The sequence below is a fragment of the Cyprinodon tularosa genome, unplaced genomic scaffold (genome assembly GCF_016077235.1).
Source record: "Cyprinodon tularosa strain WSP-4 unplaced genomic scaffold, ASM1607723v1 ctg864, whole genome shotgun sequence".
Classification (NCBI taxonomy): Eukaryota; Metazoa; Chordata; class Actinopteri; order Cyprinodontiformes; family Cyprinodontidae; genus Cyprinodon; species Cyprinodon tularosa.
This window is the reverse complement of record NW_024039634.1, coordinates 375,309-389,812: the sequence shown is the minus strand read 5'-3', so window position 1 is coordinate 389,812 and position 14,504 is coordinate 375,309. Positions and strand designations below refer to the sequence as shown.

The 14,504-nt window shown below is 37.2% G+C and overlaps 1 protein-coding gene across 2 annotated transcripts in view; it reads left to right on the top strand.

The window, feature by feature from the left end:
* The window catches only part of LOC119775295 (E3 ubiquitin-protein ligase TRIM9), a 72,788-nt gene that overhangs the window by 36,898 nt on the left and 21,386 nt on the right, over nt 1-14,504 (top strand). For both annotated transcript variants that reach the window (XM_038273230.1, XM_038273229.1), the window contains exons 2-3: nt 3,638-3,733; nt 7,752-7,874. In XM_038273230.1, the coding sequence (XP_038129158.1) occupies nt 3,638-3,733; nt 7,752-7,874 (219 nt within the window). The remainder of the gene's footprint in view (nt 1-3,637; nt 3,734-7,751; nt 7,875-14,504) is intronic.

Below are 14,504 nucleotides of genomic sequence, written 5' to 3'. Positions count from 1 at the left end.
TATTTTCTCAGCGTATTTCAGGTTGCTACTAGTTACCAGACACTCAAGTTGTTTGTTGGTGGTGGGGCTTAAAGAAAAGGCACTAGCGTCACCCAGTGTATGAGCGTCTTTTTTCGTTCAGGAGCTCCGCTCTCGAAGCCTATGGAAAATGCATAGACTGGGGAAAGATAGCCCCGCCTTCCCGCAGGCTGCAGCGGGATGTACTTGGAAAATTGTACCATACAACCACATAGCGTTAATCTCATGTTAAAAAAATTATCGCCGTTAAAATGGCCTCGCGTTAACGCGATAATAACGCAATAATTTTGACAGCACTAATATATATATATATATATATATATATATATATATATATATATATATATATATATATATATATATATATATATATATATATATATTATATATATATATATATATATATATATATATATGGTTCAGCTCGACAATAGGGGCCAGATCATTATTTGTTTATTTCTTACTTTATTTGTCTATTCTTTGTTTATTCTTGTTATGCTTTCCAGTCAGTTATGTTTGATTCATGATTCATGTTCATAGTTCATGTCATGATTCTTGGAGGCCAGCTGAATCAGAGGGTTTGTCTCCTGTCTCCTGGTTGTGTCCTGGCTCTTCTCTGCTGATTCCTCAGGGTTTGGGCTTGGCGTGCGGGAGGAGGATGGGTTCCGGTCCCTCTCCGTGGAACCCTCAGAGTTTTGGCTCGGAGCGCGGGGAAGGTCATTTTTAGTTCCTGTAAGCCTAGCTCTAAGGTGGAGACCAGTTTAAAGTTCGGCATTTATCCTGGTAACAAGTCTTGTCTATGTTCCTCTCTACCACCGAGCCTGCCTGCCTTCATCTGCGCGTGTCTGTCTGAGCACGCTGCTGGACTCGTATAACTCTGAACCTGCCTGAATGCTCTGTGGATTCCTGGAACCCTAGATCTGTCTGTTCCTGTTTGGATCAGAACCCCTGATCAGGCTACGGACTCCTGGATCTTGGAGCTGTCCAGTTCTGAACTGTTTCTCTGACGTGGATCGGTCTCCTGCCTGCTCACTGGGGTTGCTGCATCAGGTACACTTTGGACGGCTCCTGGCCGCATCTTGTTTGGCAGTCCATTGACTGGATCTTGCCTTCCTCAGAGAGGATGGACCGAAATGTTAAACCAGAGTGCCAGTGATGGGTTGCTTCCCACCCCCCTGGAGCCGCTGCGGTCCGCTTATCCTTAGCAGCCCGCGATTCAGTTCTGTAAAACTTCTGATTGTCTGACTTGCCTTGAATACTGGGTCCAGCTGTCCCACTTTGTGACAGCCAGCTTTAGTGTTCTGCCGATTTTGCCTAAAGGTTGGTTGAGTTTTTGTCTTGTTTGCACAGGAGATGTTTGCATCTTCTTCTACATGCCTTTATCTTTTTTTGGTCATTTTTTGATTGACTTACAGAGTGCCGATCTTGGCGACAGATTTTTCCTCTAGGGCTATGGATTTTTTTATGTTTCACCAGAGTTTCCATTTGCCTCTTGGTTGCTTCTTCATTCAGTGCTCTGAAGCTCAGTCAGTTTTTAAATATTTTTTTTATGAATTTAATTGTACAAATATATATATATGATCATCTGTTATATAAACTCCTAGTAAAACCCATTAAGATTATGGCTGTAACATGACAAAATTGGTGATGAAAAGGCTTCAGTTTTGCAAGAAATGAAAAAAACAAACAAACAAAAACAAGCCAAAATGTGTTTGGAAAAGCATTAGTGTGATGTTGAATTTTCTACATGTTTAATAAACATGACTCATCTATGTTTAATGGACCTTTAAGTCGTTTCTAAAGCGTGAAGGCTGCAGCGTCATCTGTGTTAATTACTCTGTTTTCTGTTGCAGCGCCATCAATATTTCATCCAGCTGAAGCAATAAGATATGATGGACTCCATTAGCTGCTGTTCATTGACATTTTCTGTGCATCTGCTAATCTTCCCGCAGGAACATAAACCTTAATGGACTAATAAAACCACAACATTCAAATAAGGAGAAATATAACACTGTTATTTCTAGGGATGCATCCATATGATAATATGGGAAAACAACTGTATTCAATATTACCTAAAGATTTATATACTGTATGAACCAAATGCTCATGACGGAGGAGTGTCCTGCACATACTCCTCTTGCATGAGCTATAGTATAAACATATTCTCCTCCCCTTTCTGATATTACGTATTAAATAAAGAATCATAGCTTTGTTGAAACTATCTATCTATCTATCTATCTATCTATCTATCTATCTATCTATCTATCTATCTATCTATCTATCTATCTATCTATCTATCTATCTATCTATCTATCTATCTATCTATCTATCTATCTATCTATCTATCTATCTATCTATCTATCTATCATCTATCTATCTATCTATCTATCTATCTATCTATCTATCTATCTATCTATCTATCTATCTATCTATCTATCTATCTATCTATCTATCTATCTATCTATCTATCTATCTATCTATCTATCTATCTATCTATCATCGATCATAACTCTTATGATCTGTTGACCTGAAGTTTTGGTTGTGTAGAAGTTTTTAAAATTTTAATTATGTCATTCAGTGTTTTCTAGTCATTAGTCTCATTTCCCTTAAGTGTCACATAAGTTATTTTTTTTAGTTATATTTAAGCTCTGTTGTATTCCCTTGTTATTCTCTTTCCACTCAGCTCCCTTCGAGGAACGTCTGTCCTCACCTGCTCCCAATTAGTTGATTACTCTCTTCATTGTTCTGTCTGCCATATATACTTTACTCCTCCTCTGCAGTTTTTTAGTGCTTGATTCTCTTCATTCCCTGCTGAAGTTTTGTGTTACCCTCTGTTCTGGTTCCTGTGTTTCTTGGTTTGGTTTTTCTAGATTTATAATTCTGTTGCCACCAGCCTCATCATTAAATCTACAAGAAACCATCTCTGCCTCGGTCTTCGCATTTAAGTCCTCTACAACCTCCACTCATCTTGACAATAAAAGCTTTCCTTGGAGGGATACTTTGTTGCGTGATGTTAAAGAACAGCTAGGATTTCTTCATTTCTGTGCCAATTTAAGAAGGTTTATGGGTTTTTTTTCTAAATCCCATTTAATCCAAGTATTCGAAAGTTATAATCCAAACTGTAGTATATACTATAGGCAGGATTAGATTTCTTTGTTATCATGATTTCTAAATGATGGTATTATTTGTTTTATATGTATGTTTCCAAACATTACAAATTATGTCATGGCTTTAATGTCTGCAGCTGATGATCTGATGGAGATTTTAAATATAATCCATTTACTTGAGTCATTGTTTAGTTTTTAGTTTTTTCTTAATGCAGAAGAAATTTCCAGGGAATTCGCTTTAGGCAAGGATCAGTGGCGCCTCTTTCGAGAATGATTTCATTACATAACAAATATCTTACAGTAGGAAAAAAGCATCACTGGTTCTACTGGTTGGAAGCTTTTCCTCAGAGAGATTGGACCTTAATCCGTCCACATACTAAGATAAAATAACCAACTTCTAGGGTTGTTTGAAAATTGTAAAAATCTCTTTTCATTGTGGTGAAGTTGACCAAACAGAAGCAGCTGTATGTCAAAACCTATTTTATCTCCCTCTGTGTTTTTTTTTTTTGCAGTGCCAGCTCTCTCAGGCTCTAAACGGCGTCTCTGATAAAGCTAAAGAGGCAAAGGAGTTTCTGGTTCAGCTCAAGAACATGCTCCAGCAAATACAGGTATGCTAACCCATTCCCGTACAGAGTATGAGGACATGTGTCCCATCCTCAGTATTGGACACAGCTGTAAAAGAAAGGATACTTGGCTGATAACCTAACATCACATCATTATTTACAAAGTATCGTCTCATTAACAGCTTAATATCATTTTCAGAGCATTTACGAGAATTTTTTTTAGAAAGCTTACCAAAGCTACAAACTCTTTGAGGAACGAGGATATACTTGACGTATCTCTCAAAAAAACTATTTAAAAACAGCATCAAGGTCAACCCAGCCTAAATAAAATTTCTCACAATAAAAAGCTTGTCATCCACATTTAATCTCAACTGTGTTTATTTAAAACAGGTTTAAGGAATTACATATTTAAGGCAAGTTTGATGTAGTTGATGGAGACTGAAACAACAAGGGTTAGATGCCCACAGAAGTATTAGTATTAAAACATTTTTCATATAGAAAAATATTGTGTCTCGCTGTTTTGGTGACTGCATTAACACCCTGTGCATGCTACTTTTACTTAAAGGTATTGTGGAGGATTTTTACGAATTTTAAAAAGACCAGCCCTCTACATAAAAAATAAAAAAAATGCATATGCACAACCCTGTACCCGCTCCCGAGAGGGAACCCCTATGAAATGCATGCAGTGCGTGCACAAGCCCATTTCTCCTGGTACACGCTCTGTTTAAAAGTTGCTGTTTTCATAGCTCATACAAGCTTACTTTGCCCAAATGTCCGCCCTAACCCCTTAATCCCTCAATCACTTGGACTTTATAGTGAACTCAGTTAACTGACCGTTTGGACAGATGATCACTGCTTTAGCTCCCCGTTGGTTATGTAACCACTCCTCCACTGTGTGGTGCCTGCCTCATCTTTGTTAGTCGCCGCTGTCGGGTAGCGACAGCCTATGGCGACAGTGGACCACTGTGACAGCAGATCCCATAGTGCTTTGTGAGGAGAGCTCTCAGCACAAAGCATTCTGGGATATATCTTCCTCTGAGGCCTTTCTCTTCTTCTCTTACTCTTCATAGACACTTTTCTCTCATGACCCATGTTCAGCCATGTTCAAAGAACCACGGTGAGAAAGGTGAGTTCAATGACTGTCTGAAACCTTAGCTCACCACAGATATACGCCTAAAAGTGCGAATGCGCAGAAAAAAATAGCTAACGAGACGAGCATGTAGGACGGCCTTACATAAACATATCACCAGAATGATTGACGAGTAGGAGGACCACTTATTGTGATGATCCACCTGGAAATAAAAAATCACCCTCTGTACCTTTAAAGGAGAAGTTCGGTTTTTAACACTTTTAGCCCATTTTCTGTAGTGTCCAGGATGAAATCGAATGATCGACACCAAAATTTTGACAATTGGTCCTGTCTCTGCTTTTTGGCTCATTTAGAATCCACCCCTGGCTGCTTTAGAATGGCTTCCATAGAGCATGTCCGATAATGTCCTTAAAACAACCTTAAACGTTCTTTTTTTTAAATATGCTACTCACCGGGTCGTCAGCGCTGTTCAATGTTGTTCCAAAAAAAGTTTCGTAAAGAAAAAACGTTCCTGTAGTGTTTTATTTAGCATTTTGTAAATCCCATTGAGTTCTGTTGGAATAGTCAATATTCCCCTGCCACCGGAAACGGAAATGGGGCCTGTTTACACAGTTGTAGTCTTTTCGCTTCACTCTGTGTACTCCGACGTCGAGAATCAAGAATCCACCTTTCGTATTCCATTTTCAGAGTTTTTTAAAGTGTTTAACAGAGACGTTAGCACCTCGACGTCGTGCCATATAATGAAACAAAGCTTTTTTTCCCTTTTTTTTAAATCTCTGAAGCATTCACAAAAATTAACTTCCACATGCAAAAGATAAATGATCATTCAGGTAAGAGAAAGAACAATAAGGGATTAATTAGGGTTAATTCATAATTGAAATAGATGCAGAATAACACAAAGAACAGATAGGGAGATATTTTGTTATAAGTGGTTACCCTCTGCACACATGAGAGCGACAGTGTTTCTAAAAAGCAGTAAAAGTTGTGTCTCATTATGTTTTTAGATAAGAAAAAAAATCATTATTTATTCACAAACATCAGTTACCTTTACAAGCCATCAAATAGATTTCTGGTGGATAGTTCAGCATTTTTCTCATTAGAAGACAAAATATAAAGTTAATCTTGCACCCTGCTTTGCTTCTAAAAGATGGCAATTTCTGGGAAAAATACCAGTTTATATTGTCTTTAGATGAATGAATCATACCAGTTGGTTTAAAAAAAAGGAAAATGTTTAAAATGTTCATTTATTTACCATGAAAATGAACACAGAAAAGTAACTGTCTGCCTCTGCGTCTCTGAGTCAGAAATCCCTGCGGATGATGTTCAAAAGCTCAAGAACACCTTTGGTTTTTGTCAAACTCTTTTCACAAGGATAAACAGAAGCAGTGTAGTTTTACTGTGCTGCAAGAATAAACTTAAAATACAGATTTTCTGATTGAAGTGAAAACAAAAATCTTGTTTATATTAACCCTTTAAAGCCCGATCCAACAATAAAACAAAACAGACAATTACTTTTTTTTGGGTTTGAATTCCTTATTTGGCCTTTTAACAAAATATGTAAAAAGAAAAAACAGAAATAAATTTTTGATAATAATTTATTACTATGCGATAAGTCAAGATTATTTTTTGTGTAGTCTTCTACCCTCTGTTATCAGGTATATCTGATTGTGTACAATAGGATTTTGAGCAAAGTTTTTACCATTAAATTATGCAAAAGGTGTCAGACGCAAAACATTTCAGAAACCGTATGTATCAAATACGATACATTTGGCATTATAGGGTTAAAACCGTTTTGGTGACGAGCAGATAGTTTAGGTTAACCTTTATGAAAAGGAAAACAGTTCTGTAGGAATATTGTATGGGGATTTTTATTTCATTCGATATATACATGAAAACCTGCTGGTAAAAGACTATATGTTTCAAATAAATCCATTTAAGAGTAACATTTGGTCTTTTAAGTCAACAGAAGGGAAATAAATCCACCAAATCAATGACACAGACTATGAAAAAATATATTCTGGATCTGTGGAGTGTGCTGTGTGAGTTTGTTTTCCCCACAGACTATATTACTATGCAGCTGATCTCTCCTTGCAGTATCTGCCGCTCATGCACACGTGTATGCCGATATGTCCTCCACCAGCATGTGCAGGAATTAAGAGTCTTAAAATAAAACAGGGAGGGTTTCAATTTAAGTTATAAAAAAACAACTTTAGCGTGCATGGCCTAAAAGCCAAAGAGATGGTTGGATGAGGATGAAATAAAAGGAATGATCCTCTTACAGATCAGGACTTCAGTCCTGAGGGGCGTTGCTCAATTGGACGTAAGTAAACTCTCAGAGCTCATCTCATAATCAAATAGGTTGTAATGGAAGAAAAAAAAAAAGCCTTTCTGATCAGTTGTACCGCTGAACGGACCACCTAAATCTAAGCGTGGATTTTATTACAGAGCATCAGACTAAAAGGGGCTGAGTAGTTTTTTCAGACTCTAATTTCTTTCACAAGTTTATGCCGCTTTGCTATGATGTATCACATGAAAGTTGGATAAATTAAATTGAAGCATATGGCTGATTTACTATGCTAGCTTAATGCTCCGACCCACAGAGAAAGCCGCTCACTGTCAGGAACAGTTTAAATATCAAAGCTCAAATACACAACTGCAACTGACAGAAGATTTCTCGTCTTCATGTGCTGCATTTTGAGGAGGGTGGTGCTGAGAGCATGGCTTCTGTTCCAGAGGTAACTAACATCGTGTCAGTGGTGTGGTTGTGCCTGCTGAATTATTGCTGGGTTTTCACATTTGTGAGACAGAGACCATGAATTTACGCCATTCCCAACTTGGTGAATGAACTAATTTACACCAACAAATCCTTTTTCTGCTCTGCTAATTCCAAAACATCAAATAGGAGCAACGTTCACACACAAATAACATCAATAGCATATTTTTCATTGACGTTTTGTATGTTTCCTTCTCCAGGAAAACGGTGTGGAGTTTGAAGCTTGCCTTGTGGCTCAGTGTGACTCCCTGATCGAGGCGCTGACGAGACAGAAAGCTAAGCTGCTCACCAAAGTCACCAAGGAGAAGGAGTACAAAATGAAGGTATGAACCACTGATCTATGTTTTTAGGGGCCAGAAAAACCAGACATGATTCAGCATCTGATCCGATAAAAAAAACAGGCAGTATAAAGTGACAGCAATTACATCTGGTTGAAAAGAATGGCAGACCGCTCTAGATTCTCTGGAACTGTTCCTGCATAGTCCTAACCAAGGTATACCTTGGAATGTCATGAGTCAGAGAAGGATTGACACTGACAAAGGAAAGTCCATTTTGAGGAAAATATAAAATAAAATCCTAAGTTGCAAAGTAAATTATCCAGATTTGTCCAGAAACACACAGCACTCTTTTTGCACATGTATAGCAAGTGGAGCAGACTGGGAACTATTAAATTAATAATACATTTCAATACGCAGTGTGCCTATTCATTGTAGGAGCTCAGATAAAGTTAAACATTGATGCTCTTGGAGATTGTTTGACCAGCTACTGCAGTTTACTGTGAGATGAATGTGAATTTATCAAACACAATCACACCTTTTATGCATTAATAGTTTTGCTGCTCATGCAGTGAGGATCAGCAATGTAAGCAGATAAAGCCAAAGACATGACAGAAATGTAATAAAAGAGTGATCTGCTATGTACCCTATGTACCTGCATCATTACGGAAAACAAACTAATTGTCCTATAAAATGTGTCATTTCTAATTATTTTGGGCCTAATTAGCTTTTAAAATATTTGTATTTCCTCTCATTTTGAATAGTATTTATGATGTAAAAAGGCTAAATTTTAGTATTTCCCTGATGGATAACATCCACACCGAAGAGTGTTACCACTAGAAAAGCCTGTTACCACTTAAGTGTGCTGCGTTCAATGACCCGCCAGGCTTTAAAAAAAGATTCACTTTGTGCCCTTCAAAAATAAGTCAGGCAAAGTAATATCTGGAAAACAAATATATTTTATAGTTCACCTTTGTAAATGTACTAAATGTTTGCTTTAAGACACGATAACTGTGGAGCTATTTTTGATTTTTTTTCTGGAGGAAGTCAATTATATATATAAATAAAAAAAAAAAATCTAGATCCAACAGGTAAATTACAATAATTGATTATCAAAAAGAAATTATGTATATTGTGTGTTTTTACCAGAAGTGTCCACCAGGGCTCAGAGGTAAACTATGAATTGGTAGTTGGTCGCCTGATGGTTGCACTTGTTTTTTCTCAGCCTAGTTTGAGAACTTGCACTATTGTGTCACTACCCTTGTTTATACATGTAGTTATAAATAGAGATTATTAAAAGAGACTGAGCCTTCCTGCAAATCCATGTTGTTCTTGTTCTGCTTCATAATTAAAACAATATTGTCATGAATCGCGGACAGATGGACCCAGTATTCAAGGAGAGACAGTCAGTAGGAAAGTTCAAAACGTTTATTAACAAAACAAAAACTAAAGTGGAGCTGTGGCTCGCGGACACTGCAGGAGGGGGGCGTGGCACCGCCCCATCTCAGACATTCTGCAGGAGAAACACAGGTAAGTGACCACGATCATCTGACAGAAGATGATTACCTGAGTTGGCCACTTACCTGGTTTAACAGTCCAGTCTAAGAATGTCCCCAAGTGCTGCAGTCCCAGAGGTCATGCTGGAAGCCGATCCTGGTCAGGGATCCAGAACAGACAGGGACAGAACAGGTGGCAGGATCCAGACTTCCAGGCATCAACAGGCTCCCAGGAGGGTTCAGAGTCTGACAGGGTCCGAAAGCGTGACCAGGTGGTCATGCACAGGACCAGACAGGATCAGGTGCAGATGAGCAGGCTCAGTGGAAGAGGGTAGCCGAGACAGGACGTGGAACCAGAACTTGATGCAGGACTTTAAACTGGTCTCCTCCCTGGAGCCAGGCTTACTGAGATAAAAACTGAGCCTTCCCACATATAGAGCCAAAAACCCAGAGGACTCCGCGGGGGAGGAACAGTGGACGATCAGGAGACGAGACAAACACAAAAACCTCTTTCCACTGGCTGCCAGGATCCAAAACATGAACCAAGGAGTCAAAATAACAGAGAGGCTAACAGAAAGACAAATAATGTTCTGGAACTGAATGCTCAGGCTAAACTGAATATACTGTAACCAAGAGGAAACAGGTGAGAGGAATAAATTATAATTGAGGCAGGGAGGGAAAACGACAGGTGAAAGGAATGACTTATTAAGGGAGAGCAAACAGGCCAGATCATGAGACATAGATTGGAAATAGATTTATTTTCACATTTTAATCAGTAATCTGTCCTGCCACCCCCCCATCCCCCCTTCCTGTATGTCTTCTAACAAGGCCATTAGTGCCAAAAAACAGGTAAAATATATCCATTTTAAAAATCCCTTTAGAACAGCTCATTTGACCAAATATGTTTACCCTGATATGATCTGTACTCAAGTTTGAAAGAGTTTTCACTGATAAATCAACAAAACCTACAAGCACCTGTTGTCCCATGTAACTTATTTAAAGCATGTAACATATGCTCCAAATGCTTGGTGAGAAAAAGGCTCTGTATCAGATGTAATAAGAAGCTTATGCCAAAGGCGTTTTATCAGTGCTTTATAATTCTTAAAAACACAATTTCAGTGTGGAGCAGCTGGTCTCTTTCTTTGTTAATCCACTTTCTTGGTGTATGAACTGGACGGCTGCCAAGGGTCCACGCGCCCGCCGACCGACTGGCCGTCTGGCTCACAGCAGGGCAGGGCAGGACGAGAGGGAGGATGTCTGACCAGCAGCCTCAGGGACAGCTGCAGTCATTAACTGCAGGCGCTGGACATACATTTGGTTTGAGGGCAAAGAGCTGCAGGGTTAGAGGAGAGGATGGAGGTGTCTCAGGGTTCAAAGTTAAAATCTATAATAATCATTGGTACAGTTTAAGGAAAGCACTCTGATCTAGACGGGGAGTTAATATTAAAGCAGTTCCCATGTGGAGCAGCTGTGAAAACCCTGAATTAAATATAATTGCATTTTTCTGAAACAGCAGATGGTTTCAAACATTCACCAACAGGATTACATTTACTATTACCATGATGGTGAAATATTATGTAATATATGGGGCATGTTTACTGACTAACTGTGTGTTTTATTTTTCAACAATTGAACGCTTAAGATCGAATCAACTTAAAGTTTTTTGCGTAATTTTGATGGTATTTTTTACATCTTTATAAATTGCTTTAACTTTGAAGCTTAGAATAGCAATGAATAGATATATGAATAGAATGAATAGTATGAAGCTTTATTTCCTAAACGGAACATGTTTCCCTTTCTCTTTCCTCTTTCACAGACCATGTGGTGATCTTTAAGCTTTCGATCAGCCTCCAGCAGTTGACAACTCTACATAAACTATAATACTTCACATTTGAGAACTCACACTCATACCTTTAAACACCAAGCTTTAAAGTCTTTAAAAAGGTTATTTAAATTCAGTCTATGAGGATCTAGAGGGTTTCTGTTTTCTTTTGTTCTTGTTAGATTATATTGTAAATAATCTGTTAATTTCTCTTTGTGCTTTAAAGTCTCTAAGGTCCTTTATACTAATTCATATCTTTGTGTTTAGCTCCTTCGTTTAATTTTTTGTTCTATTCTGTTTACTCATAGATCAGTGTTAGTGTGTTCTCCTTTGTTAGTAGCTTTTTGTCTTAAATCAGCTCCCTTTGTTTTAAATAGTTTTACTCAGCTACTCTCCTTTTTCTTTCCATAGCCGTCCCACATTTAACCCGATTAGCTCATCTCTTTATTTTTTTTATTTTTTTTCCACCTCAGTCTCAATATTTAAGCTCCTGTTTTCTCCTCATTTATAGGTGAATTATCCATTACCTTGTCTGTTTCCCTTGTTTTGCTCACCCTCATCTACATCTGTAACTTTCCTGCTTCATTATTAAACCTTCCCCATGCTAATTCCTCTGTATATTTTGGTTTGACAAACAAAATTAAGAAACTTGACAGCAGAGATGGGAAGTAACGAAGTACAAATACTTTGTTACTGTACTCAAGTAGATTTTTCTGATATTTTTACTTTACTTTACTACTTATTTTTATGGCGACTTTTTACTTCTACTCCTTACATTTTTACACAAATATTTGTACTTTCTACTCCTTACATTTTAAAAAACTGGCTCATTACTTTAGTTTTGAATCATTTCAATGGAGTTACCGTTATTATTTTTCACGTCATCAATACCAAATTCAATCTAATTGGATGGGAATCTACGTTGCATTTGACGCACCACTACAAGATGAATCGACAGATTCGGCGGTATTCATTGGAGGCAAATCATTGCAGCTTGGTGGCGGTGGCGTTAGCATAGTAGCATGGATGACAAGATGATTGAAAATGAACACAACGGAGATCTAGTCCTATTGGCAGACATCCATTTTAAATGTAGGCAACGGCATGAAAAAAGTGGTTTCTACTTTGACTTTTATACTTTAAGTAAATTTACAAGCCTGTACTTTGTTACTTTTACTTGAGTAAAGAAGTTTAATCAGTACTTCCACTTTTACCAGAGTATTTTTTAACACAAGTATCTGTACTTTTACTCAAGTACGGAAAGTGAGTACTTTTGCCATCTCTGCTTGACAGATACATCATGTTTTCCTGCACATGTAGATTACCTGTACTTATGATAAAAAATATTCTAATATATCAATTTAATTCTCGGTTCCAACCAGAGTCAGTCAGCCTCTCGTATTTAGTGCAGTGTTTCTGCTTTAAAACACCTCAAGCAGTGAGTTAAAAAAAATAAAAAATAAAAAATCAGTGTTCCTTAATAACTAACTCATATAATACTGTTTGTTGGAGCAGGATGAGATTTTAATGATAAGTAAAGTAATGCAATTAGGTGGTTTTTTAACAGAAAATAACGTTCAAACTAATTTCAACTCAGTATTCACACGGTTATCGTTCAGTGTTGCTCCCTCATGCTTTAGTGGTAATCCATCATGTTAACACATGAATGTGATTTTGAAGATGATTAAAAGCCATCAGACTAATATTTTTATAGTCAAAGTTTAGTTAATTATTCTAAACACTGATAAAAGTGAGGCTTTAACCTGCAAAATCATCTTTGAGTTCAAACCTACCAGTTTTCTGCATAAAATTAGAATATGTAATTCTGTACATTATGCTTATATTAGTTTTAAGGAGAAATTTGCTTTGAATATGTGGAGTATATATATAAGCAGTCTGTATGTTACCTGTTGCAGATGAGAGTCAGAACGATGCCAGTTTGGGGAATCAAAACAAAAGATGTCCACTTTTCAAGCTCTAAAATCTGTCTTTTGAAGATATACTTTTTGCTGGTAAGCAAATAAATGGGCACTAAATGAATAAAATATTATACTCAATTTAACTTCCACAGATTGTCCATATCTCTATCCTTCTGTTTTTCTATTAATCCAGTCAGCACTCTCTTCATTTCAGCAATCCTGTAAAAACACCAGACATGCAATACAAACAGGAACAGTAGCTCCAGCATAAACATTTGTATCACAAAATGCAGCTCACAACCATTTAATGAAAAGTTAATGCCGTTTCCTTTTGACTTCATGTCATGTCTAAAGTAATGTAGTCTTGCCTCACAGCTGTGTTAAATTGGTTTTAAATGAGGAGAGTACAGAACACATTGATTTACATAAAGCATCAACTGAACAATGGAGCTGAATGTGGTTCATAGTGATTTAAAAGAGAAGCTGCGCTATTTTTTTATGACTTCTATTAACGTTTCACTCTGAAAATCATTTCGTTTGCCGCTGTAGCATGATAGGCAAAGCTCCTGAACCCAGATTGAATGAGCATGTTGTCAGCAGATGATGAGTGTCAGCAGAAGAGAGCAACCCTCAACTGAATCACACAGGAGATAAGGTCACTCAGTGAAGACTTAAAATAGGTAAATGTTTTTCTTAACAAACACCTTTTAAAAATTAATTAAATCAAAATTGTTCTTTTTTTTATTTTAATAATCTGTTTTGTGGTAGTCATGATCTAATAACACCTTTTTAAACACATGTTTAACCCACACATATTGCTTATTTGCAGATTTACTTATTATAAAGAAAGAAAAAACATTTCTTTAACTGGTGGCATCCACCAGGAGTTATATCAACCATGAGTTATAACATTAATGTAAAGAATATATATATTTAATGGAACTTTTTAATATTCTATGTTAACGCCATACATTTCAGTGAATCATATGGTGAAAGAATGTGGAAAAACTAATAGAAAAGCGCATAACTATGGTTTAGGAGTGAAATAGGAAATATGCTGTAAGAATGACATCCATTCAGATTTTGAGCGCTTTAATTTGATTGGTCCAGATAAAGCAAAATATCGGTTGCAATCAAGTCACATAATTAATAAATAGAATCCACTTGAGTGTAATTTTAAAATGAGGACAAATGTACTGTTCTATTAAAGCCTCAAAGGTTTATTAAAAAACATTAGTGAGTAAAAGCATCTTGCACAGCAGACAGCTCAGGAATAAAGTTCTTCAGATATTTATGGTAGGACGCGGTTCTTTAACAAAATGTCAAATTTTGAGCGTCTCATAGAGCTCTGTTCCAATCATCGTCAGAATGTCTATCACCAAAATATGCCGATGGAAAACTGTTTAGCTGCATCATGTGAGGAAGGGGGAATGCAGAAGCA